At 38.2% G+C, this 25,237-nt stretch overlaps 1 protein-coding gene across 4 annotated transcripts; it reads left to right on the top strand.

The window, feature by feature from the left end:
- Positions 1-718: 718 nt before the first annotated feature.
- On the top strand, positions 719-24,659 carry BMT2 (base methyltransferase of 25S rRNA 2 homolog). 4 transcript variants are annotated; one of them, XM_032221717.1, is made up of 6 exons: positions 814-887; positions 4,655-4,790; positions 12,103-12,244; positions 17,334-17,498; positions 18,577-18,691; positions 21,454-24,659. In XM_032221717.1, the coding sequence occupies exons 3-6, from the start codon at positions 12,174-12,176 to the stop codon at positions 22,081-22,083; spliced, it is 981 nt and encodes a 326-aa protein (XP_032077608.1). In that variant the 5' UTR covers positions 814-887; positions 4,655-4,790; positions 12,103-12,173; the 3' UTR covers positions 22,084-24,659. The 4 variants fall into 4 exon arrangements, with proteins under 4 accessions (XP_032077605.1, XP_032077608.1, XP_032077607.1 ...); XM_032221716.1 differs by lacking the exons at positions 814-887; positions 4,655-4,790 and adding exons at positions 8,976-9,015; positions 10,624-10,691; XM_032221714.1 differs by lacking the exon at positions 4,655-4,790 and having other exon boundaries at positions 719-887.
- Positions 24,660-25,237: the final 578 nt, after the last annotated feature.

Here is a 25,237-nt window from a genome sequence, read left to right as displayed (position 1 = left end):
TCAATGTCCATTCTTGAGTTGTAGGCACGTCTTCCTTCTTCCAGTATTGCGCCACCAACAGTCTTGCTGCCGTTATTAGGTGCAGAACCAAATTGGTCTCTACTGCTGTAAAGTCAGTACATATACCTAGTAAAAATAACTGAGGAGTGAATTTTATCCTTCTTTTAAAGATATTTTGCATGATCCACCACATTTTTATCCAAAATGCCTTAACCTTTCGAAAAGTCCACCATATATGAAAATATGTAGCATCGAGAGAACCACATCTCCAACATTTAGGCTGTACATTCGGATACATAGAAGCCAGCTTTTCTTCTTCTCTTCTCCACCAACATTGAAGCATGTGATCACCTTTTCTGTTCAGGACTCAAGCCATGTGGTCCTGTACACCATTAAAACCATCTTTCCAAGCAGCCTCCATGTCTCCAGTGTCTTTTCCCCCACTTGGAGCTGAACCCAGAAGGACATTTCTTCCAACAAGACCTCGCAATGAAAAGCGTTAATCTTAAAAGACCCCATGGCCCTTGGATATATAGCTGGCCCACTATGAAACTTAAGACTCAAAAAGGAAACAGCCACAAAAGGTTTTCAGTCGCGAAAACTACATTTCCCAGTAGGCATCGGGAGCCCAAGTGATCACGTGATCCTATGAGCAAACCTACCCTGCCGGCCGTGTCATAGAGACTGCGGCCGCCGCCCCCTCTGGGGGAAACGGAAGGAGAGAGAGTGGTTGCGGAGCGGCAGTTCTAGCACCATGGAGGTCGAGTGCGGGGTTCCTATCCTGCTTCTGCCCCAAGCCGGAGAACAAGAGCGGAAACTGCAGCAGGAGAAGCTCTCCGGGGTGGTGAAGAGCGTCCATCGGCGCCTGCGCAAGAAATACCGGGAAGGTAATAGGAAGGTTCGGGTCTTAACTCGTCCCCTTTCAGTCCGCAGAGAGCAGGGAAGAGGAAGGGCGGCATTCAGGGCTGGGTTCGCCCCTCTTGTCTCGGCTTCCCGTCGCTTTGGAAGGGATTTGGGCCTGGGCACCGCGCCCACCTTTCTCTCCTCTCGGTCCTAGGAATGAAGGAGGGGGACTGTGCGTGAGAGGAAGGGAGCTGCGCCTCCTCCTCTCGTGCAACGTGGGAAACAGTAAAAGCAAAAACAATTCCATTCGCTTTGAAGGCAAGGAGGACGTTACAGTTGAGGATTTCCGGAAAAATCCAATCATTGGATTTGGGTCGGTCAGAATTTAGCAGAATTTACCTTTCAATGTTAAGTGATTTTCGTTCTATGAAGTGCGTTACTCTTAAAGCAGTGGTCTCCAACCTTGGCAACTTTAAGACTTGTGGACTTCAACTCCCAGAGTTCCTCAGCCAGCTGGCTGAGGAACTCTGGGAGTTGAAGTCCACAAGTCTTAAAGTTGCCAAGGTTGGAGACCACTTATTTAGAGGATGGAAAGAATCTGCCATGGATTTCAGAGAGGATGATGACATAACAGATTAGAAAGCTCACTATGGCACAGGTGTACAGCTGCATCCCAGGTGAGCTCCTGTTCAGAAGCTGACAAGAAATCCTACATTAAGTAAAGTTATGCCCCTGCTAAAGGGCACATATTTAAGGAAAATTGTGTATGGCAAATACATTCTTGCAGTTGCAAAGGTGCTTCTTCAAAAGGCAGCTGGACTGGGTTTTTCTTGAAGATGTTTTGCATCTCATCCAAGAATCTCCTTCAGTTTTCAGTTCAGTTCAATCCTTCAGTTCTCTCAGTCAGAACTGAAGAAGCTTCTTGGATGAGAAATGAAATGCCTTCAAGAAAAAAACAAAGTCTGGTTGTCTTTTGAAAAAGAACCTTTGGGACAACTATGATCTGGATAACTGAGAATCTCCACAAACATTTAGATTCTTCCAGTTTTAAAAATGTGAAAAAGGTGCTAGGATATTGGCTATGTTCCTTTGACATACTGATCTACAGATTAACCAACTAACCTTACCCTAATATGTTGCATGAACCCAGCTTACAGCTTTGCTGGCTGAGGAACTCTGGGAGTTGAAGTCCACAAGTCTTAAAAGTTGCCAAGGTTGGAGACCCCTGCTCTAAAGACGTGTTTCTTTATTTTTTCTTTTAAGAGTGGCATTTACCGCAATTGGTGAACCTTTTTTAAAAGAAGTACTTGGCTAATTTTTAGTAGGAGGTTCTTATATGGGTGGTAAAACAACAACGTTTATCCCAGGATTGTATAGAATAGTGGAACAAACTTTTGCACAATTCAGTTTTATTCTATATCTCAGGAGTATTTTCAGCTTGAGCACTTGAAATAATAGTGTTTTAACTAACAAATAATAGTGATTTAACCGCTTACTGCCACATACCTCCCAGCGGCCAGTAAGATCCCACAGATTGGGCCTCCTTCAGATGCCGTCAGCCCGACAGTGTCGGCTGGCGGGCCCCCGGAGGAGAGCCTTCTCTGTGGCTGCTCCGACTCTTTGGAATCAGCTACCCCCAGAGATCCAGACCATACCCACTCTCATGGCCTTCAGGAAAGCTGTAAAAACTTGGCTGTTCCGGCAGGCCTGGGGCTCACTGTTGAGGTCCAGCCCTGATTGGAATGAATGCATGAGGTGTTGCTATTTTAAACCGTTTTTGTTTGTTATATGTTCGTTATGTGTCTTTTCTTTCTCTTTATTTTTGTAAGCCGCCCGGAGTCCTTCGGGATTGGGCAGCATATAAATGTGGTTAATTAAATTAAATTAAATTAGGATAATCTTGAAAGCAAAACAAAAGAATATTGTGACATTTTATTATTCCCTTGAACAGATACTATAAAATGAGGAAGTTTCTCATAGTTTCTAAAGTAGTCTTTAATAAAACTGGTCACTATAGCAAGAGGGTATATTTTACTTTGTAGTTGTATTCAATTTTTTTTTAAAAAAAGACTATTGGTAGCCTCAAGGTGGTAATACTACATTTGTTTTTCATGGGACAGCCCTTGATAACACTCTATAAATTGCCATTGGCACAGAATGTGATACATAAGTGGGGAGGAACTTCCAACAATCCCACCGGTTAGCACAGGGCTCAGCAACCTGTGGCTCTGGAGCCGCATGGGGCTCTTTCATCTCTCTGCTGTGGCTCCCTGTCGCCAGTTGGCACCACAATTTTGAGAGGAGCCCCTGGTTGTGGGGGGGGGGGAGCAAGACGCTCCGGGAGGAGTCTCTATGGCAAAGGGTGGATTTTCCAGTCCGCTCCATAATTGATAGGGTTTTCAGTTAGGACAGATAGAGAAAAAAAGATGCCGTGCTAGGAGAAGACTCTTATGATGGGGAAACCAGACTTCTGGTTGGCTCCAGAATTGAACGAGGTGGCGGTGTGTGTTTCCAGTTAGGACCTTTATGGCTCTTTGAGTGTTTAAGGTTGCCAACCCCTGGGTTAGCAGTTGCTTTTTGATCCCAATTCAAGGTACGTATTAGAACAGCCTGTGGTTTCTGCTACATACTCTAGAGGAGGGGTAGTCAACCTTTTCATACCTACCACACACTTTTGTATCTCTATTAGTAGTAAAATTTTCTAACTGCCCACCGGTTCCACAGTAATGGTGATTTATAAAGTAGGGAAGTAATTTTACTTCATAAAATTTATAAAGCAGAATTACAGCAAACCCCTACCGCCCACCATGAAAGCTGGAAAGCCCACTAATGGGCGGTAGGGATCAGGTTGACTACCACTGCTCTAGAGTTATATTACGGATTAATTGTCATTGAATGAGGCTGGCCTTAATATTTAGGAGCCAATTTAAAACCACTATTTTAATCAGGTTTTGAGGAATTTTTGATATTTTAAATAGCTTTAATTAATTGCCTTGTTTGAATTGCAATTGCTTAGAGTCACTAGGGTTGGCAAAAAGTACATGATTACATCAAATAAAGATCACTCACATTTTAAGAAACCTTTAGAAACAATCATAGCCAGTGTATTTGCAGTGATAGGAGTCTTTGTCAGGATGAAGATCAGCTAAATCTTTTAAGCTACCTGAAAAACTAATTATTAGATAACTTATTAGTATTTATTTTAGCTGATTTCCTAGATGAGGTTTATTCAGTTTTATCTGAAAAATAATCCCACAATTTAAAATATATTGGCCTTGTGATTTTAGTCTTAATTTATTGTCTTATATGTTTTAAAAGAGAAAAGATAATATTGGGATAGACATGATTTGTACTTGTTAATAGTTTATTATACTAGTTGTAAATTGCTAGGTTGATTATTAATGTAGAGGCTTTTACGTGGTTACTCAGAACGAAACATTTAATTCAGTAGGCGTAATCCAAAATGAGTTTGCAATTACGGTAGATAATTGATCTCTCTATAGGCTCAAAGAGAATATGTTTAAGCTTAAATTACATGTAAACCCTTAGCAGCAAAACTTTGTATACATATACCTGCTCTACACAGAAATATATACTAGTTTTTACTTTGCTAAAATATGAGTAAATATTAAACATGCAATAGTTTTGGCCTATAAGAAATTATTATATGACTTCAATCTTGAAACCAATTTAACAATTCTGCTACTAGTTCCTTATTATTATATAAGGGAAGTATTAAACCTAATAGAAATCCTAGTTCTGGAATTTCATACTAAAATAAGATGCTTTTTGTTTTTCTTTCTCATGTTAGGAGCAGAAATCTAAATTTTAAAGATGGCTTTTACTAGTTGAACTAAAGTATTCAGAACTTATTTGCCTTTGGTGGATTAAATGAAAGATGTAAAGTATAATCGGAGTTGGTCAAGATTAAATAAATCTTAGGGTGTGTAAGTATTACCCATTACATTTGCCTTTGAATAACTCTGGAAATTCACTAAAGGGAGTACTTAAAGCCTTCTTGTATCCATTGGCCACAGTCTCTCTCCCCACTCCCATCCCTGAACATTTCCCTTTCCTCTGATTGTCAGTGTAGGTGGACACGCAGGGCTCAGGCAGTGAGTTGGTCTGGCCAGTTGATTTGCTACATGCATAGAGGCAGATCTGTAGTGGTAAGTAGGCTCTGACCAGCTGAGTGCTGCACACTTGAGATTTCAGACAGCCTGCTTGGCATTCCAGCCTCTCCTCCTCATATTCATTAATGATTAGTTTGACAGAACAGAGCCTGCTTGCCACCTCAGCATCTGCCTTAAATGGTAATTATATATTTAATTTTGTATTATATGTTTGATGCAAAATTTACATACACAATTATTATTTTACTCATTCAAAACATGAACTCAGTGAAAACATAGGGAGAGGAGGTTTATTTAATTTGATGTTCCCCATGCTTTATGAACATTTTTGGAAAGTTCAGAAACATTGCTTGGTATAAAAAATCAGGTATACTATTAAATAGAATATTTAATTGCTTAAATTAGCAATACTATAATTTCAAGTAACTATAAAGCATTTCCTTAGACGTACCTGTGTTTTCCCAAAAATAAGGCGCGGTCTTATTTTCTTTTGGGCCCCAAAATAAACATTGGGTCTTATTTTGGGGGATGTCTTACCCTCTTACCTTAGTACCACTGCAGCTAGGCCTCCCACACCCTGACATCTGTTGCGCCACTGCCTGACTTCTGTGGCCACTGACACAAGTGCTGTCACTCGCAGCAAGAGGCTGCATGGCGTGTTGTGTCATTGCACACCCGAGCAGCAGCAGCAGCACAACAACCTACACAGCATCCTGCCGTGAGTGGTGACACCGGTGCGCCGAGCCTTGTGATGTCCTGCCACAAGCAGCAGCACTACTGCGATTTGCCTCAGTGTTCTGCCACAAGCAGCAGCACTGGTGCAATGAGCCTCGCAGCATCCTGCCGTGAACAATGACACTTGTGCAATGCGGCATGTGGCATCCGGCCACAATAGGCCACAGAAATCAGGCAGCGGTGCTACTGGTGTTGGGGAATGGGAGGCCTGGCTACGGAGGTCCTAAGTAAGCAGGTGCATTGGGCTGCTCCATCCTACTCCTGCCCTAGCTTGATTTTTACACATGCACCTTGTTCCACCTCGTACAACCAGACGGTGGATGGGGCTTAACTAGGGCTTATTTTGGGGGTTAGGGCTTATATTGGTGTTCATGGGGAAAGCTCCGTGCCATTTCTATCCAGTAATACTACAATTATGTAAATTTTGGATATACTTATTTTAGGGCCACATCTTTGGAAGTAGAGGTTATACAATTTCATAGAATATTTTTCTTACAGATATTTGCTATAAAGTTAATCCTGTTACATATAGTCTGCTCTAAGCCTCTCTGATATTTATTACTGATCCTGAGATTCTAATGCAGAGATACCATATCAGGGCTGCAACAACTGTGCTTTCTGTATCTATTTGTTGTCATCTAGCAGTCATGTGGACTTTTTGCAGATCAGATCTGGGAGCCATATACTAATGTAAAAAAAACTTAAAACAAACAAAAAAGAGAAGTTCTCTCATCTTCTTTTTTATTGTCAATTTTGACAATACTTTTAGCTGTACAAGCCTGAGGCAGAACTGAGAATGGAAAATTTCAGTTCGTTATATAGTTCTGTAATCCATTAGTGACCTGAGGAGATGAGGATAGCTTAACTGCTCACATATTTTCTTTGTAGATGTATTCAATTTTTAGAAAAAGACTGTATTAGTAGTCTCAAGGCTGAAGTACTGCATTTACTTCTTAACATTTTCTTAACATTTAGGAGCCAATTTAAAACTGCTATTTTAGTCAGGCTTTGAGAAATTTGTATATTGATATTTTAGATAGCTTTAATCAATTGCCTTGTTTTAATTGCAAATGAAAACTAATTAGTTTTATAAAATGGAATATTTTAAAGTAGAAAAAAAAGTCCCATGGAATTGTATTTATGCTGGCCTACCTGCTTTTCTGGAATGTTAAATTTTATATCATTTCACAATTACCAATTAATCATCAGAGCTGAAGTTAGTAGTTTAGAGAGTATATAGTTTATCCTTCACAAAAGTTTTGTCCTGACACTGCCCTTTATGAAGTGGCTTTACATGCCCCCTCAGAGCCAAGGACAAGTTTTGAAATAGTTGTCCGAAATTTGCAAAAGACACACCTTTCATGATTCAAGGACAGTTGTTTAATTTAACTTTGTGTCTTATAAAGTATCTCTTTTGAACCTTTGAACAATCCTATATTAGAATCAAATTCTCTTTAATTCTAATTGTATCATTAGATTATCATAACTAGTATGGTTATCATTGATACCCATATGTTCCACTACTTTGTCTTTGATGTCCTGGATACTCTTTTCTCTCAGCTATTCAAAGGGTAATAATTCCAGTTTTGTATAGGAGAGAGACAGTGGCTGTTCTAGAAAAAAAATCACTTGAAGTAAGTCCTTGGTAAGAAAATGTGCTTCCTTGGAAATTCTTAGTTTAAAGGAAACATCACTGGGGAAAAGGAGTATGAAAGTGACAACAAGCAAGGTTTTTAAAGGATTGGGTTATTGTTACAGAGCCTTCTGCATAAGTGTTGCTGGCATGAGAACAGACTATTGGAGGCAGTCTTGATCCATTTATGCTGGGCCATATACTTGGTACAGTACCAACATCTGCCAAAAGGAAGGGATTGCATTTCTCTATCAGAATTTTTTCTCTCATATTTCTGAGGTTTGGAATTCTATTGCTCATCTTTCCTATCAAAGGCAGTTCTTGAAATGGTCTTGGAGAGAGTTTTTCTCCAGACTTTCATATCAACATTAAAGTTGACAACTAATTTAGTTGTGTCATGACAACCATGGATTATTAGTGTAAAGAGAATAAGATTACATTAGAAGTGAGTGGTTAATTCATAGTATGAACATAGCTCTGTTTGCATGAAAAGATTGTTACTGTTGCAATTTGACCAGTTAAGATGATTTACCCTTAGAGACAGATGGAATCTGAGGACTTATGGTAGTTAACACTCTCAGCTAACATGGTTGGTAGTTCACAGCACTGGATTTACAGTGATATATTGAGTAGAGGATGGACATTGATGCTATTGATCCTGAGTACCTCTCCAATTACATACAGCCTAGAATGCTCTTTTGGTTCTGTGTGCAGTAAAGCAAAAATCATTAGATTGCTAGAACAAAGCCTCTAATAACTATGATTAAGCACAAGCCAGAATAGTTTAAGTTGCAATGCTAGCAAAAAAGGTGATTTACAGATTAATTGGAATTGGAAGGGATCTTGTAGGTCATCTAGTCTAACCCCTCACCCAAGCAGGATATCCTACACCATTTCTGACAAATGGCAGTCCAATGTCTTCTTGAAAGCCTCTAGTGAGGAAGCTCCCACAACTTCTGAAGGTAAGCTGTTCCATTGGATGATTGTTCTCACTGTCAGAAAATTTCTCCTTATTTCTAGGTTGAATCTCTCCTGGATCAGTTTCCATCCATTATTCCTTGTCTGACCTTCAGGTGATTTGGGAAATAGATTGGCCCCCTTCCTCTCTGTGCCAGCCCCTCAAATATTGGAACACTGCTATCATGTCTCTCCTGGACCTTCTCTTCACTAGACTAGCCATGCCCAGTTTCTGTAACCGTTCTTCATATGTTTTAGTCTCCAGTCCCCTAATTATCCTGGATGCTCTTCTCTGCACTTTTTCTAGAGTTTCAACATCTTTTTTATAGTGTGGTGACCAAAACTGGATTCAGCATTCTAGGTGTGGTCTTACTAAGGCTTTATAGAGTGGTATTAGTACCTCACTTGATCTTGATTGTATCCTTCTGTTAATGCAATTTAGGATTGTGTTGGCTTTTTTGGCTGCCATTGCAAACTACTGGCTCATATTTAGCTTGTTGTCCACTAAGACTCCAAGATCCCTTGGAGTTGCTACTATTAAGCCTTGTTTCACTCAGTCTATATGTGTACTTTTGGTTTCTCTTGCCTAAGTCCACTGAATTTCATTTTGTTAGATGGGGCCCAATGTTCAAGTCTGTCAAGATCCATCTGTATCTTGAACTATCTTCTAGGATGTTAGCTATTCCTGCCAGCTTAATATCATCTGCAAACTTGGTAAGTTCCCTTTCTATTCCCTCATCTAAGTCGTTTATGAAGATATTGAAGAGTATTGGGCCTAAGACAGAACCTTGTGGTACCCCACTGCTTACTTCCCTCCATGTAGACATAGACCCATTAAGGACTACTTATTGAGTATGGTTTGTCAGCCAGTTACAAATCCATCTGGTGGTGATGCTATTTATCCCAGTTTTTTCTAGCTTACCAAGAAGTAGGTTGGTCTACTAATTTAGTCACTATGTTGAAGAATGAAATAAGATTGGTTTGGCATGATCTGTTTTTAACAAAGCGGTGCTGACTCCTAATTATTACTTTACTCATTTCTAGATGTTGATAGATCTGTTTTTTTATTATTTTTCTCAGTATCTTCCCGGGTATTGATGTTAGGCTGATTGGTCTGTAATAATTTCCCGGGTCTGTTTTTTTCCCTTTTTTGAAGATGGGAACCACGTCAGCTCTTTTCCAGTCCTCTGGTAGTTCCCCAGTGTGCCAGGATTTTTTGAAAGATGTGATACAGTGGTTCTGAGGTGACATCTACCTGCTCCTTTAGAACTCTAGGATGTAATCCATCAGGTCCAAGTGATTTGTATTCATCAAGATCAGACAGGTGTTATCTTACTATTCTTTTGCTTATTTTAACTTGCATTTCTAGTCTGTCTTTTGCAGTTTTTGGTAGGTTGGGCTATAGTTTATTTTTGCATGAAGAGTGATGCAAAGAATGAGTTACGCATCTCTGCTTTCTCTCCGTTGCCTGTTACTTCCTTGCCGGTTTCAACTTCCTCTATCACTTCTCTGTTTATAAGAATTCAATCCAGTATGACTGTTCCTCTAGTTCCCTCCTCTACCTTTTGGACAACAAAGTTGTCAGCTAGGTTAGTTAGGAATTGTTTATTGTTTATTGTTTATTATTAATAGGAATCATATATTATTGATTATTTCTCTGCCATCATTGTATTTTCAGAAAACAACCCAGCACAACTTCCTTGGGTGGTGGGTTGCCTGTTCAAAGTTAATCCTGAGGCAGATTCAGCATATCATTTAGCAGTCTACTGTAACAAATTTTGAAGATAAAATCTGTTCTAAATTGACCCATATAATTGCTGCACATAAATTTATGTGAGCATGAACTAATTAATTTGTTATTGTGGCCTGATTGCTATTGTTAGGGAGGATAAGCAAGCTACTTTTTATCTATCAGTTTGCCCAGTATGACTGTTAAGATCTCGCAGGGACAGTGTAATGTGACTATGTTTTTTAAAACTGTAGGGTCACAAGAATGACCATTATTGATTTCTATTTGGCCTCATTGTGCTTAATGATAACCTCACAAGGTTTTTTTTTCTTCCTTCAACATTTCCATAAAGCCACTTGGGTGTGGTAGTTCAGATATTTGATATCCGTATTCTTATTTCCTCTTCCCATCTTAATCGGGGGAGATTGTGCAGGTATATAACAGCTGTCTGAAGACCAGGAAAGTGGGTGCAGTCAGGAAACTGAATTCATACGAAACACTATGAATAGATAGATCTGAGGCCCAGGAATTAAGCTGCCTTTACTGCTTTTGCAGCACCAGGCCTAATCCAAGTTATTAATTGTCATCTACAGTCAGCGCCCCCCAACTTTTTGGGCACCAGGGACTGCTTCCGTGGAGGATGGAATTTCCACAAACCAGGGTGGGTATGATTTCATGCGCTGCCTGGATCCTACGTGTGTGTGGAGGGAGGTTCACTCACTTGCATGGCCTGGTTCCTGGCAGGCTGTGAACCAGGGGTTGGGGACTCCTGCTTTAAATATTTGAGGAGTCAAATACTTTTGAAAATTTCTCTCCAGATATCATCCAACTCCTGCATTAAAATCAAGTAGAGAGGCCCAATTTTTCTTTTCACTAAATAGTTCAATTCACAATGTAATGATAAATGCCTTCAAGGTGCCAATTTCTAACTATAAAACTTGTTCCTATGTCTGCACCCTATTTCCTTTAATCAATAGCTGAAGACATGCCTATTTAGCTGGCTGTTTGTACTGAACAATTGCTTCAGCTTCTTAGATTTTTTCATTTTCATGCTTAACTTTTTAAATAATGGTTTGTTTTATTCTTTTGAATGTTACATGGACCTCACTGAGAAAATAGATAAAAAATCTAAATAATACTTTCTTTTAAGTGGACACTGTGTGGGGGGGGGGAGAGACAGACAGACAGACTGTTCAGTGGAACCAGTTGCTTTGTGAAGTTCCTCTTTTATTAAGTCAGCCAATTTTAGTTGGTTGCAGGTGAAGACCAGATAGAGCTGTGGCAGCCTGCCATGTCAAGTTATTGGTGAATGCCTTGAAATGACAAGCTCCCTATCTCAGGCTTGAGCAATAGTGCCTTAGCTGAGATTTTGCACCTTGCTATAATTTGGTATGTGCAGTTTGCCTGCTAAGACAAAAAAATCAAGTAAATGTTTTTGATTATGAAATTACAAATCTTTTACCAAGATGGGAAGGAAACGTGAAGGAATGGCTTCTATTTTTTTAAATTATTCACCTCAGAAATCATGGCGCAAAATGTTTCAGGCATGAACAACATCACAGGGAACAGCTTTGTATTGCTGATGTTTTAATGGATATATTCCAGTGGTGGGTTTCTGCCAGTTCGCACTGGCTCGGGAGAACCGGTTGGTGAAATTTACTGATCCGGTGAGAGGTTTGACCGGTGGACCCGGAAGTAACTAAAGAATTCAGTGACATCGTCTTGGCCACTCCCACCCAGTTACATGACTGGCAAGCCACTCCCACCCGGTCACATGGCCAGCAAGCCACTCCCACCCAGTCACATGGCCAGCAAGCCACTCCCACAAAGCAGGCCACACCCACAGAGTAGGTTCCAAAAAATTTTGAAATCCACCACTGCTATATTCATATCCTCAAGTAAGCCTGAGAAGGAATAGAACGATATGGATCAGTTGTTTTATAACATCACATTACACAGTGGATTTTGTTAAGTAGAAAATATATATAGGAATATACTGTAGCGTATCTGATTTCTTTTACAGTGAAGTTTTAATAGTTGCTTTCATATTATGTGTGTGTGTTTTTGTTTAGTGGGTGACTTTGATAAGATATGGCGTGAACATTGTGAGGATGAAGAAACACTCTGTGAATATGCTGAGGCAATGAAAAACTTGGCAGATAATCACTGGGCTAAAACTTGTGAAGGAGAAGGTCGCATTGAATGGTGCTGCAGGTAAATATATAGTCTAAGGAAAGAAAATGTTTTGAAAGATGTTTCACAGTAGTGTATGGAAAAGGTGCTTGAAACGCTCCAACTATCCACCTGTTCTGACCCCCCTCGTTCCACACCAAAGCACACTCTGAGCCAGAGATAAATTACAGCATTTAATTAACAGACAAACAGGTCCTTGGCAGCAACCCAGCCCAGACAAGCTTGGGCAGCAATAAATACAGATAAGGCTTGGCAGTAATCCAACCTGCCAAGCTCCTACAAAGTTCTCCAACATTCGATTCTGTGTTGACTTCTGCAAAGAGGTGCGTGTGCACAAGTAGCTTTTTATAGTCTGGAGAGGAGCCTAATGACCACCAGCTGAGTGCAATTACCTCCTGTAATTGCGTAATTGTTCCTGACGCCTATTAGCTCTTTGATGGTGTGCATCCAGGAACAACTCATTACTGGCTTCCTGCTCACTCTCCCTTGTCTCCTCCCCACTGGTCCAAGGCTCAAGTGCCTCCTGGTGGCCAACCAGCCTCTTTGCGCCCTGCTTGGAGTTGGAACCCTGTCCAGGGTCCTCCACATCCTCCATAGCCGACTCATAGGGCCCCTCACTGTCGGAGTCTGGTGGCAGCTCCAACGGCTCCTGCTGGGCCACAACATCCACCTATACTCTTAACCTATGCCTATCTTGATTATTTCTAATCATTCTGCAAGGGATGACTGAATGGGTCCAGAAGGTTATCAGTGTCTAAAAGAAAAGAAAAAAACTTAATGAAGTAGAAATTTGTGAGACATTTTTGAGAAAAGTTTCATTGGACCTAAATGTTAATTACAACTATCAACCAACTATGAATTTTCTGTTTTTAGCCTAAGTAGCAACCAAATGATGATAATCCAGTTCCAGGTATTTTTGAATAAAACATTATCTTTACCAGAAGTAAACTGTAAAATCCTGATGCCAACTACCAGTTTTTTAACTACATTGTCCCAATTCTTGGCTTTTGGTTATACTTGCTTGAGAGTTGAAATTCTAAATATGGGGAGAATTTCAATCTGAAATAAACCTGATCAAAACTCTGTAGTATGTATTAGGTTTAAGTTCTGCACAAAACAAAACTTAATATAAAGATCTGTATTCAAAGAAAGATTGGGCGTTATGATGAAAGCCAGTTTGGTATAGTGGTTAAATCATCCAGCTAAAAAGTGGGAGACTGAGTTCTAGTCTTGTCTAAGCCACAAAAGCCAGGTGAGTGACATTGAGCTAGTCAGTCTTAGCCCAAATCATCCCCAATGATGTTGTGGGGAAAATAGGAGGAGGAAGATGTGTTGTATATATTCACTACCTTGAATTACTGTAAAAATAATAAAGGGATCCAAATAAATAAATAAAGTTGATTTTTTCATAACTTTAGCAGTTTTAAGTACCAATGACTATAATATCCTATTAACCAGTTGTGTGGATAAGGATTGAAAGTCATGAAGATTCAGTTTTATTTTCAAATTTGGTTTCAAAAGTAATTTGGAACTTGTGCCTTACCCTGTGGCACTGAACCTGTTATGTCCCACAGAATCCCATACAGTGTGCTTTCATGCTTTCTAATATGTATATAAAGCCATTAGTGAACCTACTTTAGGAGATCATAGACACAGGAATTTTGTAAAGGTAGTTTTCAATTTACAACCACAATTGGGACCAGAATTTCTGTTGCAAGTAAGGCAGTTAAATGAGCCTTGCCCAGTTTAATGTCCTTTTTTGGCACAGTTGTTAAGCAAATAACCACAATAGTTTTTTTTTTTTAAGTTTTTATTTTTTCATTTTCATAACATATAATCACATGTATACTATTACATAGCCAACATCGTATTGTATTATTAAATGATTATATCAATTCATCTTACCATCAACTCCCAAAAACAATTATTGGCTCTTCTGCTCTCCATACACCATATTTGTACCTTATCCATCACTTTCTTCTCCCTCTCTCCCCCCCCCTCCCTACCTCCTTTCTTCACTCTGCCATCCTTCTCTTTTCCACTTAACCTTCCTCTCCTCCTCTCTTCCCTTTCCACTTCTCCTTTCTCTCCTTCTCTTCTTCCCCCTGCCCTCTCTCCTATCCCTCTTTTCTTCCCTTGCCTCTCTCCTCTGCTTCACATTCTCCCTCTCATTTGCTTGGTGTATTTCAGTTTATGAGCAAGCTCCATTTTATGTTGATGGTATTTATAATTCCTTTTCAATATACATATTTAATTTTAACATATATCTGCCTCCTTTTAAAAAGAAATAGAACAAAAAAGTATATATATATATATATATATATATATATATATATATATATATATATATATATATATATATATATAGTCATTATGCCTTTAATGCCCCCCCCGCCAGCTTAGTTTTGACCGAGATGAAGACCTAGTTACAATTCCCAGCTATTATCATTATATTTATATAATTATACATCCTTACATGCCCCCAATTTTTGCTTCTGTCTTTAAATCTCAATAGTTTCCCACTGTAAGTATATTTCATGTTCCCTCTCTATTTTACCATATCTTGGTTTAGGTTACCCTTAATTGTCTTTAAATAACAATCCTTACTGTTCAATATCATTACAATTCCCTTAATCTACTATATAGAATAACAAGCGGTACACATCTCACTTTGTTAATCATCTTAAAAGTTTTATATATGTCCATGTTTCATATATTTTAACCCATGGTTAGTTGTCCTTCTATTGTCATATTCAATCGATTAGCAACTCAGTTTAATTATCATGTATAAAAGTGAATCACAAACCTCTGCTTTACAATCTCCCCATCTCAGTTTCATATTTGTCCATATTCCATATATTTTAACCTTTGTTTAATTATCTTTCCAACATCATATTCAACCAGTTAGCAACTCCATTTTATTGTCATATTTAGGAATAAACCCTTTATCTTAGCTTTGTATTTTCCCATGTAACAATTTCTAGTTGTCTGATTTTTTTCCTAGTAAGTCTCTTGTCCCACTTCTCTGTTCCTGCCTTCTCCCTTTTCTTTGTTTTGACACATGCACCCTCTTCAATTTTCCCCAAACCACCGTCAGAAAGTTCTTTTATATTTCTCTTTGTTGGGGTGTAACCTACTTCAATTTTCCTTATACCACTTTCAACCTCCGAAACATATTTTGTCTGCTTTTTATTCCCTTTTGTTGGGACACATCCCCCTTGTACAATTTCCCCTATACCACTACCACGCCCTATGTAGTTTTTTGTCTGCTTTTTATTTCCCACCGTTTCTACCCCTTCATTATCCCCCCCCTTTCTTTTTTAAATACCTACTTCTCTGGGTTCAGAATTCTATTTAGGCTTGATTTTAATGTGATAAGCATATTTTTTTATAATTTTTTATAATTTCACGTAGTTCTTCAAATTCCCAGCTTTCCATAATGTCCAATTCTAAAATTGCAGTTAGTTATACAAATCTTGTTTCAAAGTTCTGGTCCACCTTAAATTTAGTTAATTCAACTACTGTGAAACTGGAAAAGAAGCTAGAGCCATCTTAATCTTTTGCAGAAATAAAGGGGGGAAAAACCTTTGTATTTCCTGGTTCTTGATTTTGTTATTTTTTTTTCCCTTGTTACTTTTCACCTCTTGTTCGATATATTAATTGGAACAAGCTTGCATACAAGTCAAAACTCGGATATCTGCTTTTCCAAGTTCTGATTTATGGCAGTTGGTTAATTAGAATTTCCTACACAGGCAAAATTAAATTATCAGTTGTCAGTGAGGAGATAGAGGAGTTGCTTAAAATATGTTAGTTAAAAGACATTCGGGTGAAGGAAATCTGGGCGAAGGAAATCTTCACACTCCTAAAACTCTTTTTAAAAAACCAATCTTTTCAAGTTCAAAACCAAATTTAGAGTTTGTGTTTGAGTGGATTTGTCACTTCTTTACTTTCTCCAAATTATTTCCAGAAAATGGCTCTCTTTTGGGCTGGTGATTCAACCCTTCATTTTTCTCCTTCTTTCTTTTTGCCAAAATCCTGATCTGTCCATCAATATTATTTATGCTCTCAAGTTTCTTTGCCTTTTCCACATTCTGTTTTATAACTGTGGGTTAATAGATCTTACCAGGCTTTCATCTCGCCTCTGCACGCTCCTGTTCAACTGCTTTTGGCCTGGAGCCAGCTTCTTGTGCAGCATGTTGACATGCTGCCGCCCAGTTCCGATTCAGAGGGCAAATCTCTAACCTACAACAGGTCCCCTGTTGCACTCCCTCTAGGTCTGATGAGACACTGCCCCTTCTTCGCCCCCCCTCCGGGGGGGATGTGTGTTCTGATCCAAAAATGGATCTCTGAGACAGTTTGCAGACAGGGTTCATGTGAACCTCTTCAGAGCTCACATCTTCCATGTCTGTTCAGCTGGAGAACTTCAGATCGAAATCACAATAACCACAGTTGTTCAGTGACTCAATCAGCCTTTAAGGAAATCTGGCTTCTTTAATTGATTTTGTTGGAAGCTACCTGGGAAAGTTGCAAATGGTGATCATATGACCCCAAGATGCTGCAATTATTGTAAATTACTGCTGGTTGCCAGGTACATGAATTGTGATCGTGTGACTATGTGATAGTCATGTGAAAGGACTGCTTGTAACTCACTTTTTTCAGTGTCATAGTAATTTTGATCGCTAAATGTACAGTTATAAGATCAGGACTACCTGTAGTCTTTACCTTGCAATCATATTAAAGAACTGACAGTTTAATCATTGTTTTTAATTCCTAATGAAGAAATATACCGCAAGTGTTTTCTGGAAAGAGTAATTTGCTATAGAAAATAGTGCTGAAGATGCATAAGGAAGAAAAATAATGAAAGAAAAGGGGGGAAATAATGAGATCCATGCAATTCTACAGTACTGCATTAGTCACTGAAAGAATTGTACAATATTGAACAGTTTCTGTGATTATTTTAGCATTTAGCTTAAATCTAATTGTTAATTTTATATGCATTTTGATGAAGTATAATTAAATTACACTATTGTAATGTGGAATAGTTACAGTGTTTTAAATCATGGGTATAATAAGCATTTTTTAAAAAGCTATCTGCCTTTCTTTCCTTAAGTGTATCCCGGGAATATTTTCAAAATGGTGGAAAACGGAAAGCACTGGAAAAAGACGAGAAAAGAGCAGCTCTTGCTACTAAAAGCATTCAAACTATCAGCATTCATGCAAGTTCAAAAAATGAAGTTTCTACTGATAATCCAATCCATAGTTCTGTAATGGATGAGTAAGTATCTAATTGTGATGTGATTATGAATAGGAAGTTAATTTTTGTAATTAACTTTGAAATTATTAACTTAGATAAATAAGATTTTTGAGCACTACTGTGCTTAATACATTAATTAATTGTGCAATCTAGATTTTCTGTTTGAAACCAGTGTGATTTAAATGTTCAACTTTGGTTGGTTTGTATCTTCTCATAAAGCATATACAACATTCTTATACAACCAGTTACTCTCTCCTATTAGGAATAGGTTTTATGGCTCTCTAACAACAATAAAAATATTTCAGAGTTCATTGGGAAAAGCATGACAACTAAACTGTTACTAATAGATTAAGTACCTCTTTCATATACCATGGCTATAATGTATAGAATTAAATTATTCTGAAGTAAGCAGACAATTTAGATGAAAAATATAGAACAGGCTTTTTTTGTTAGAACTCATATAATCATAATACGTCTATATGTAGCTAGGCAAATAGCTTCTTATATTGGAACTTAAAAAAAAACAGATTTTCTTATATACCATGTTTCGCACACCTCGGCCCATTTCTTCTGCAGCGGGCAAGGCTCTCTTGAAAGCTTCTCTAGCCAATAACAGAGCTTTGGGTCGATCTGGAACTCTCTTATCGGCTAAAGAGGCCTTCAGGAAACTCTTGCTGGCCTTGCCGGACAAAGAGGTTCCTGAAGGCCTCTGATAGTGAAAAAGGCTGGGGGCAACGTATGCAAGTGAGGTGAGTCAGTGGGCAACCCCACTGAAAATAAGACTGGGTTCTTATTTTGGGGAAAACATGGTACAGAGTTGCTAGTTTGGGGGCCATGTTGCCAAATATGTATGTCATGAACCAGGCGTTCACTGAATCTTCCATATCTTTCAAAATTGACATGTTTAATCTGTTCTTAAAATAAAAACTAATTCAAACATTACCTTATTGATTACCTGAAAGATTAAAAATAAAAATATTTTATGCAAAATTCACTCATTAATTCTGAAACTGCAACATATTTACTATTTTAAATAGCATTTCCATGACTAAGATTGTGGGGATTCTGAGGGAGATTTCAATTTTTTTCTTCTACTTAGATTGCTACATCCTTCAGGAAAGATAAGATTACTTGATGTTGGCAGCTGTTTTAATCCATTTTTGAAGTTTGAAGAGTTTTTGACTGTTGGTATTGATATTGTCCCAGCTGTTGAGGTATGAAATATTAACAATCCAAAACATAAAATGTACCGTATTTTCACGACTATAAGCCGCACTGAAAATCCTAAAATTTGATCCAAAACCGGCAGTGCAGCTTATAACCCGGTGCGCTTTATATGTGGAAAAAGATCTCCCAGCTGCTTTCGCGGCTTCCTGGAGCGCCAAGAACCTTCGCGCTGTTCTCTGCTCCTCGCGAGTGCAATAGATGTACAGAAGCGGCTTTTGGGGCTAATGGGGATTGGATTTCCAGCTTGATAGCCCCTGCCGCTTCTGGACGTCTATTGCAGTTGTGAGGAGCCGAGGAGAGTGCGGAGAACAGCGCGAAGGTTCTTGGCGCTCCAGGAAGCCGCGAAAGAGGCTGGGGGAGGCGCACGGCTTGGTTTCTCCTCCCTGGACATCGCAGCAGCAGCCCCAAGTGCACCGAACTCTGTGTTTTTCGCATCGGGGCATGCTCTTGCAGCACACCCCAATGCGAAAAACACTGAGATCGGTGAGTTTGGGGCTGCTGCTGCGACGTCCAGGGAGGAGAAACCAAGCCGTGCGCCTCCCCCAGCCTCTTTCGCGGCTTCCTGGAGCGCCAAGAACCTTCGCGCTGTTCTCCGCTCCTCCTCGTGACTGCAACAGATGTCCAGAAGCGACGGGAAACGTGCGGCTTATAACCCGGTGCGCTTTATATGTGGAAAAAGTTTGAAAAATTAACGTTAATTGATACTGCGGCTTATAATCCGGTGCGGCTTTTGGTCGTGAAAATACGGTATTATTTATTCAATGATTGCTAATTCCCTTTTGGTTAATATCTGATAGTATAGTTTTTAGGTTGAAAGTGAGTATTTTAACAAATAGTTAAGTCAAAAGTGAAACTGAAACTGAAAACCTCAGCTTTATTAGTGTATATCTAAAGCCATTGCTTAAGTTATAGTGTGATTAAAGCTTGAGTACTCAGTGATGTGCTAAACAGGTGAAACTCGAAAAATTAGAATATCGTGCAAAAGTTCATTCATTTCAGTAATGCAACTTAAAAGGTGAAACTAATATATGAGATAGAGCTCATTACATGCAAAGCAAGATAGTTCAAGCCGTGATTTGTCATAATTGTGATGATTATGGCTTACAGCTCATGAAAACCCCAAATCCGTAATCTCAGAAAATTAGAATATTACATGCAATCAATAAAACAAGGATTGTACATAAAACAATATCGGACCTCTGAAAAGTATAAGCATGTATATGTACTCAGTACTTGGTTTGGGCCCCTTTTGCAGCAATTACTGCCTCAATGCTGCGTGGCATGGAAGCTATCAGCCTGTGGCACTGCTGAGGTGTTATGGAAGACCAGGATGCTTCAATAGCGGCCTTCAGCTCCTCTACATTGTTCAATCTCATGTCTCTCATCTTTCTCTTGGCAATACCCCATAGATTCTCTATGGGGTTCAGGTCAGGCGAGTTTGCTGGCCAATCAAGCACAGTAATCCCACGGTCATTGAACCAGGTTTTGGTGCTTTTGGCAATGTGGGCAGGTGCCAAGTCCTGCTGGAAAATGAAGTCAGCATCCCCATAAAGCTCATCTGCGGAAGGAAGCATGAAGTGCTCCAAAATCTCCTGGTAGACAGTTGTGTTGACCCTGGACTTAATGAAGCACAATGGACCAACACCAGCAGATGACATGGCTCCCCAAATCAACACAGACTGTGGAAACTTCACACTGGACTTCAAGCATCTTGCAATGTGTGCCTCTCCATTTTTCCTCCATACTCTGGGTTCTTGGTTTCCAAATAAGATGCAAAAGTTGTTCTCATCAGAAAAGAGGACTTTGGACCGCTGAGCAACAGACCAGGTCTGTTTTTCTTTAGCCCAGGTAAGACGCTGCTTACGTTGTTTGTTGTTCAGGAGTGGTTTGACAAGAGGAATACGACATTTGAAGCCCATGTCCAGGATCCGTCTGTGTGTGATGGCTCTTGACGCACTGACTCCAGCCTCAATCCACTCCTTGTGAAAGTCCCCAACACTTTTGAGTGGCCTTTTCCTGACAATCCTCTCCAGGCTGCAGTCATCCCTGCTGCTTGTGCACCTTTTTCTTCCACACTTTTTCCTTCCACATAACTTTCTATTAATGTGCTTTGATACAGCACTTTGGGAACATCCAACTTCTTTTGCAATTACCTTTTGAGGCTTTCCCTCCTTTATGGAGGGTGTCAATGATGGTTTTCTGCACAACTGTCAGGTCAGCAGTCTTTCCCATGATTGTGATTCCTACTGAACCAGACTGAGAGACCATTTAAAGGCTCAGGAACCCTTTGCAGGTGTTATGTCTTAATTAGCTGATTAGAGTGGGGCACTTTGAGCCTAGAATAGTGCACCTTTTCACAATATTCTAATTTTCTGAGATTGTGGATTTGGGGTTTTCATGAGCTGTAAGCCATAATCATCACAATTATGACAAATCATGGCTATCTTGATTTGCATGTAATGTGTCTATCTCATATATTAGTTTCATCTTTTAAGTTGCATTACTGAAATAAATGAACTTTTGCACGATATTCTAATTTTTCGAGTTTCACCTGTATAGTTGGATTTAACTACACACCTATATTATCTGAAACCAATGCATGCTACTTGCTTAACTTAAAAATATTATACCCAGATAAAAATGAAATTAATTGATCAATGAAAAATTCTATTACTGATTTTAAGAATTATTTATCATCTTATTTACTTGTGTACCAAGTATATCATTGCATCTATATTTCTTCCCCCAGAGTGTCTACAAATGTGACTTTTTAAACCTTCAGATTCATCAACCTCTTCAACTTGCACAAGATGCTATTAATGCTTTTTTGAAACAGTTGAAGAATCCTATTGATTCCCTGCCTGGAGAACTATTTCATGTTGTGGTCTTTTCCCTCCTCCTTTCTTATTTTCCATCACCCTATCAGCGATGGATATGTTGTAAAAAGGCCCATGAACTACTTGTATTAAACGGATTGCTCCTTATTATCACTCCTGACTCTTCTCATCAGAATCGCCATGCTATGATGATGAAAAGCTGGAAAATTGCTGTAGAATCTTTAGGGTTTAAACGTTTCAAATACTCAAAGTTTTCTCATATGCATTTGATGGCTTTTAGGAAAATCTCACTCAAAACAACAAGTGATTTAGTGAGCAGGAACTACCCAGGAATGCTATACATTCCCCAGGATTTTAACACTGTGGAAGAGGAGGAATTTTCTGATAATTCCTGCTATATCCGATCAGATATGGAAGATGAACAACTGGCCTGTAGCTTCATGGAGCTTCCAGATGCTCCTTATGATTCAGACTCTGGAGAAAGCCAGGCTAGCTCGATACCCTTCTATGAACTAGAAGATCCTATATTGCTTCTAAGTTAATGTAAGAATTAAAATCTGCTTAAAGTACAAATACCTTTTCCCGTAAAACTAATTTTGCTAAATCGCCATCTGTTCTGCACATGAAGCATTTACAAAAAAGAACTGCTAAAGTTTTTGAAAACTTGTTATTTTTTGTACTTATAAATTTTAAAACGTATTCTTGTATTGAAAAATTAATGTGTTTTATGCAGAATGGCTCATGCCATAGCATGAACAGAGTTTACTTAGTAATATTCTAGAAAGTTACCATTCCCTTTCAGTGCTGTGAACTGTGATTATGTATTCTATGCTGATGTGCCCTGGTTTAATACTTTTAATGCTTTTGATTGAGATTCGTGATAGCATTTCTCAGAAGTTTGCACAAAATAGATGATATGCACTGTTAAACGTCTAAGAAATATGTTTAGAAAGCTTTGTTAGCCTTGAACTTGAACAAAAGTTTTGCTTGAGTTAATGTTGATCTGGTAAGTGAAAATAACTCCAAAATCACTTCACTCAACTTGTATTTGCAACTGGAGCACTTTCACAAAATACACATTCTGTTACCTGTTCAATCAGTGAATAATATATAATGCACATAAACATAAACAGTTTTTTTGTTACCATACAACTTGTGTAACCATTGTTTCAATTTCACTGCTTTACCAAATGTTTTAATCAAACTAATATGTTTATCCTAAACATATATAAATATTTTAGGAAATGGGAGTAATAGAAGATTGTTGCTTAATTCTTTGTCTAGATGCCAGGTTAGATAGCTAATCTTCATATAAAGATATGAAGTTCAAAAATTAAGATTAATTTCTTTCTTTCTAGTTAAAAATGAATGATAATAGATTTTGCTTTAAGAACAATCCCAACATTTCTGTTCTTAGCTGCCTCAGAAAGTTACATTCAAATATCTAAAGATGGCTTCCTGACTTAATAACTGATTAAATAATTTATGTTTGCAAATCTGAATGAGGATGTAGCCAATATAATTTGAAATAAACAACAGAAAAATGTAAAAATCAAAATAGTTTTTCAGTTTCAGAAATGATATTAATATTAACCATTCATTTCAGGAATACCACTGCTTAGTTTGAAAGGAAAGTGTTTTACTTACGAAAGGTTTTTTTTTTATTACAATGCTTTACCACTAATTTTTTTGCACTGTTTCACAGCTGACTTTTAGGTTTGGTTTTTGCCTTGTGTGTTGAGTAATTCATGGTATAAACCTTATATGTTAAACCTTATCTAAATGCATTCACTGATGAGACCTGAACTAAATAAAAGACCACAATTTTAGCTCTGAATCAGATTAGCAAATCATTTACCCCAGAGATGAAGCAAAAGTTGGGTGTGGGTGAACTATATATATATAAAGGGTCCTAGAAAGCTTGCAGCCAACAACATGCTACATCTAAGCAACTTTTTAAATGGCCTTTGAATAAAAGTATATGCTAGTCAAACAAAAGTTGCCTACTTCTAGTTAAAAATTTCTTTTAACTAGAATTTAAAAGCTTTCTCCTTTTATATTGTTGGATTAGTTTAAAAATATGTTAGCTTTATCCCTCTTCTCATAATAGTGTTTCCTGTTTATGTATTTAGAATATACACAATGTACTGTTTAATTAACAAAAAGTTCTCAAAACTACATAGTATGATGCATTTACGTTGCATGTATGTATGTGGTAATGTTGTTTCCAACTCATTCTGATGCCTAATCCAGTTCAAGATATATGTGGATGAAAGAGCTTCAAGTTTAAAGGGTAGATATTGGCCAGTAATACCTGATGACTTTGTGGAAAGTATAATATTTTTCCTGAATGTTTGTGGATATGGTGATGTTTTAAACTACTTTCTATGTTTTACTGGATATATTTTACTGGATATACAAATTTCAAGACAGCTACGTAGATCTGTCAGATGTTCCAAGAAGGGGGTTCTTAGAAACACCAAGGGGTTAATCTAGGGTTAACAAGGAAGACACCTTTTTCAAGTGTACCACAAAATGTCTCAATTTTTTCTTTTATGTTCTCAGAGCACATCAGGATAAATATATCAACAATTTTCTGAATAGTGTTGATGTATACTATTTCATTCAGTTTGCCTTTAATGATCAAGAGAGCAAAATTGCTATTGTTACATTATTAATAGAGAATTTGAGAATATAAAATCATATTTTATAACAAAAGCCATAATAATGCTTGGTTATATTTATACACAACCTTGAGAGCAACTGTTTATATAAATCAGTACTAACATAATACCAAAAAGGGATTTCTCCCATATCAGCCAAATAATACCTTGCTCTGGAAGACACTGAGTTAGCATTCTGTGGATTGCTTTATTGGTTGTACCCTGATTTTATTTTTAAATATGTTTACAAACTAGTGTAATGTTTGAATCTAACTAATAGTAACTTATTCAACAACTTAGATTAAACTGACGTCTTGTACCTCTTTGCAACATGATTAACCTTTAGGTCTTTAGGATTTTTATATTTTTGTGTTTAAAAAAACTAAATACCAAGCATCAATTGCAGTTCATTCAATCTGGTGTATTTGCTCATTAAAATGTTGAATTCTTATGTACTTCCAGCGTCTATGAACAAGTTTGCCTTTTGTCATGAGACTAATTTTATTGCTTTTGTTCAAATTACTAATCCATTTTCAAGGACAGAAATGACACTGGTCATGTTTAAACAATTTATAAAGTAGTACAATGAAAATGATTTGTAAAAAGGGTTTGCTGCAGCAGTCCCTCCCTCCCTCCCTCTCGTAATTCTTTGGTTACTTAACTGCCAGTGGATACCCCTGAAGGATGGCTTGCTAGCATCATAACAGCTGCTCCTTTTCTTTGAATACAAGCACACAGCTTGCTGCTGTACAGTTGGGATGGAGACTTTCTGAGTCACACAAAGTTCTCAAGCATGCCTAATTGCAATCCCAACACATTGAAATATATCATCAAAATTCAGGACACAAAATAGCCTACTTTTGGCTCTGTGTGTGCGCTGTTTTTTATTAAAATTTATAGTGAGAGAATAGGAGTGAATGCTGCTTCATTCCATCCAACCAAACGTTCTTTCAGAAAATCCTATTCCATTTTTTTTCTCTTCTGGTAAAATTATTTATGAATTAAATGCTCTTGACAAGTTCTTCTATAAATC

The sequence above is a fragment of the Thamnophis elegans genome, chromosome 7, assembly GCF_009769535.1.
Source record: "Thamnophis elegans isolate rThaEle1 chromosome 7, rThaEle1.pri, whole genome shotgun sequence".
Taxonomy (NCBI): Eukaryota; Metazoa; Chordata; class Lepidosauria; order Squamata; family Colubridae; genus Thamnophis; species Thamnophis elegans.
Note: the sequence above shows the minus strand (reverse complement) of the source record. Positions and strands in the feature narration are given on the sequence as shown.